Below are 3,468 nucleotides of genomic sequence, written 5' to 3'. Positions count from 1 at the left end.
CAAGATCCATAGGGTCAGGAAAGATGAAACTAATGTTGAATCTTCCTCTGGTAGTGTACATTCAAGTTTCTTCAAATCATGACCCCCGTGGGTAGGGTGGGGCCACAATGGCTAATCAAAGTTTTACACAAGAATTTATAGGGAAAATCTTTAAAAATCTTCTCAAGATCCATATAACAAAATGTTTTAAAAAATATATAAAAATCTTTTGCTCAAGAACAGCAAAGTTATATGCTGTATTGATATGGAGGCATTCTCAAGTAGTATTAGAATTCAGCCCCCCCCCCTTTTCAGTAATCTTTTCAATTCTGATCTGATTTGTACTTTTTTTTCTTAGCCGATGTGCTCAGGTGAGCGATGTGGCCCCTGGGCCTCTTGTTTGAGATAACCTTATTATCTTGAAAAAATTGAACTGCCTGCTTGCAAAAATGTGATTCTTGCTTAAATATAAGTACATATATTGCTAAAGTTTCTATACAGCAATAGCTAATTTTTTTTATTTTTTTTTTAAATTGTCTTGTAATATATTACCATATAATACCGGTAATCCTGCAAAAATAAGGTGTCGTGAGTATTCAGTAATGTACATGACTTATTAAAAAATAAATCTTGTTCCATTCATTTAAGGACGTTCGATCCTGTGCTTTTGAGTCGATTTTAGTCTGGATCTTTATTTCTAAAATTCTGCATCATTTTAAAGTTTTAACATTGAATTTAGATTCTACAATGCAAATTAAACTATATATAAAATATTTCAAAGACACTTAGTAAAGGTTCAGAGTTAATGAGTATATTATGATGCAGGTAAATGATTACACAATGAAAGGAATGCTTGCCAAAAAATTATAATGATATAATAAACAAATAATCACAAATAAAATTTCCACGTTATTAAAGGATCGAAGGTATAAATCTATGATTAACATAGAGAAAGACAAAAAGAAAAAATTAAATTTACGTAAATCTCGAATGTACTTTTGAATAAGGATATGAGAATCGGTTAGGATAATTTATTATATTCCTCCGATATAAATCATGTTAAGAATACTACATTTATTATGCTTTAATTTCGTGTGAATTATATTTCATAGTCCATATGAAAAATGCAAAGGCGCCTTATGTTCTTTTTTTTTTTTAAATTTACTAATAGAAGTCGACAAGGGATATTCACTCCACCGTGACACCTGATTCCACCTCTCATGTTTTAGAGGTCTGTTTGTAGTCCTCTTCCTGATTTGTATTTTTTAATGGATTTTTTAAAGCATGAATACTGTTTGTTATCTCCATATACATACATTTCGTTAACGCAAACACCTCCGTCAAGTGACAATATGTAGGTCAAACAATCAAAATCAATATACATGTATTCTTACTTGAATTTTCATAAATATTTTGGTATATAAAAAGTAATTCATATTTGACTTTGCAATCAAAACTCCTTGAAATGGTTTTCTAGATTGGGCTTCTTTCTGATTTAATTCAGTTAAACATTAAGTTGTATCTATCACTAAGATAGGGAAAACAGGTATTATAAATTAAAGTATTTGTTGTATTCACGTGCTTTTTTTCAGTAAAACTTTTTTTACTTATTTCATCTTTAATCTTAATCGTTTACTTTGATGAAAACAAACCTAAAAAAATAAATGTCAGTATCAGCATTACAATTAAGCAAATCCAGAACAAATAGAAGTCAAGCGCTGACGTCACGTCTTTCCAGCGGACAGGTTTTACTTCATGCTCACCTTTTGACAAATCTCTGTCTTCTAGTTTCTTGTCAATATTTTCAACTTTAGTTTTATAATTATTTACATTAGAGTTTATACTTTTCTTGCATTGACACTTTAGCCTCCATGAGAGCCGGGTCAAATTTTGTATCCATCCAGGTATTTCTATATCGTCTGCTCTATTGTGAATTCTTAGTGACGTCGCTGTTGCAATGAGAATAAATACTCCTTTTGTAACAATTGTAACGATATACACTTCTAAATACGATGTAGAATCGGAATTAGCTGGAAGCATGCTTGCAACAATTGTTAAGAATATTGATAGGGCAAGTAAAACGGTAATTGAGTAAGACACCTTTTCCCCACAACCATTTGGTAAAATAAATGTAGCAAGGTTCAGAATTGCCAGTAAAGCAAAGGGAAGGATTATATTAAGAACGTAGATTTTTGGTTTTCTGTCCAGTGTTATGCTAAAAGATATAAGGGAGTTTGTATCGTCAATAAATGTACTGAAATAATGAGAGGAAACCAGCCAATGTCCGTGGTTCAATTCGTCATCAATTCTTAATCCATAGGCACCATTTGTGATATTTTCAGTCGACAAGTCACTGTTCCAGGACATCAATTCAATAGAGCACGTCTGTTGATCAAAGGGAAAAAAAGTTACGTCTATTTTACATTTAGTATCAAACACTTTGTAAGGAGACCAAATCACATCCCCTGTGTAAAAGATTCTAAGAAACATGAAACTTCCACCTAACTCAACAAAATCGGTAAATCCATTCCGAAGCTGTATATTCGGTTTCCAAACATTCCCCTGTGGAACATCTATAAAGTTTGCCCCTCCATATAAAGACGGATTCCAAGTTAAAAACTCATCTTTCCATCTTATTGTCAGAGTTCCTACCGAGACCATCTGCTGCTTCGCCTCGTCGATGAAGTGAAGTCCGTTCAATGTCAGATCTATGCTTACCTGTGTGGGAACGGTATGGTCAAGGGCAGGTCGGATTGCTTTGTTGTAGTTTAATGTGGAGAATAAGTACGTATAAAGATTATTCATATTTGTTCCAGTTTGTGCAAATGAGTATCCAAAAAATATCGAAAAGAGAAAGTATCTCAACATGATCGACAGCTTCAGATGATAAGATGACTCACAGAGAGTTTTAAAGATTTGCTCTCCGTGTTGTACGAAAGGCCAGTACACTGTTTACGTAACCATGAATCTTTTGCAATTTGATTTCATTCCATTTGACTTGCTGGCGTATTTTAAACCAATAAGGTACACATTTCATTTTCAATGAAAGATGTCGAATGTTGTGAAATGTCAAACTCTTAAGAGCCACTAAATGGAAAGTATTTCAACATTTCAATACGTTTTCAAACAAGATCTTTTAATATAAGGTTCAATGGTGTACTTTAAGAAAATGAGCACTCAAATAAAGTTTCTTCCATTTGTTGAACAATGCCATAACACTCTGTACGTAATCCGTATCTTACAATTACTTTCACTCAATTGAAATAAATTAATTGCTGATATCATACAAGTGTAATGGTAAGATTTCCACAAAACCCAAAGCTCGCGAATCATGTCACATACTACTAAGGAAATCCAAACCCTGTTTACTAAAACAATCCTCATTTTGTGTGCATATTGATTATGCAGGACATTCACCGATATTTGGAAAATACTCTTCATCGCATTTCATCACCAATGCTGGATGTAAAATTCAATGTATAGTTAAAG

General features: G+C 32.7%; 1 protein-coding gene across 1 annotated transcript; it reads right to left on the bottom strand.

Annotated features, from left to right (window-relative positions):
• Nucleotides 1-1,611: 1,611 nt before the first annotated feature.
• Nucleotides 1,612-2,848, bottom strand: LOC134274258 (neuronal acetylcholine receptor subunit alpha-3-like). The gene has a single exon (XM_062756514.1). The coding sequence runs from the start codon at nt 2,845-2,847 to the stop codon at nt 1,612-1,614; it is 1,236 nt and encodes a 411-aa protein (XP_062612498.1). The 5' UTR covers nt 2,848.
• Between the last annotated feature and the right edge of the window lie 620 nt (nt 2,849-3,468).

The sequence above is a fragment of the Saccostrea cucullata genome, unplaced genomic scaffold (genome assembly GCF_032062105.1).
Source record: "Saccostrea cucullata isolate Sc308-1 unplaced genomic scaffold, CSIRO_AGI_Scuc_v1 ctg6053, whole genome shotgun sequence".
In the NCBI taxonomy this organism is placed as follows: Eukaryota; Metazoa; Mollusca; class Bivalvia; order Ostreida; family Ostreidae; genus Saccostrea; species Saccostrea cuccullata.
The sequence above is the reverse complement of the archived record's forward strand: the minus strand, read 5'-3'. Positions and strand labels throughout refer to the sequence as shown.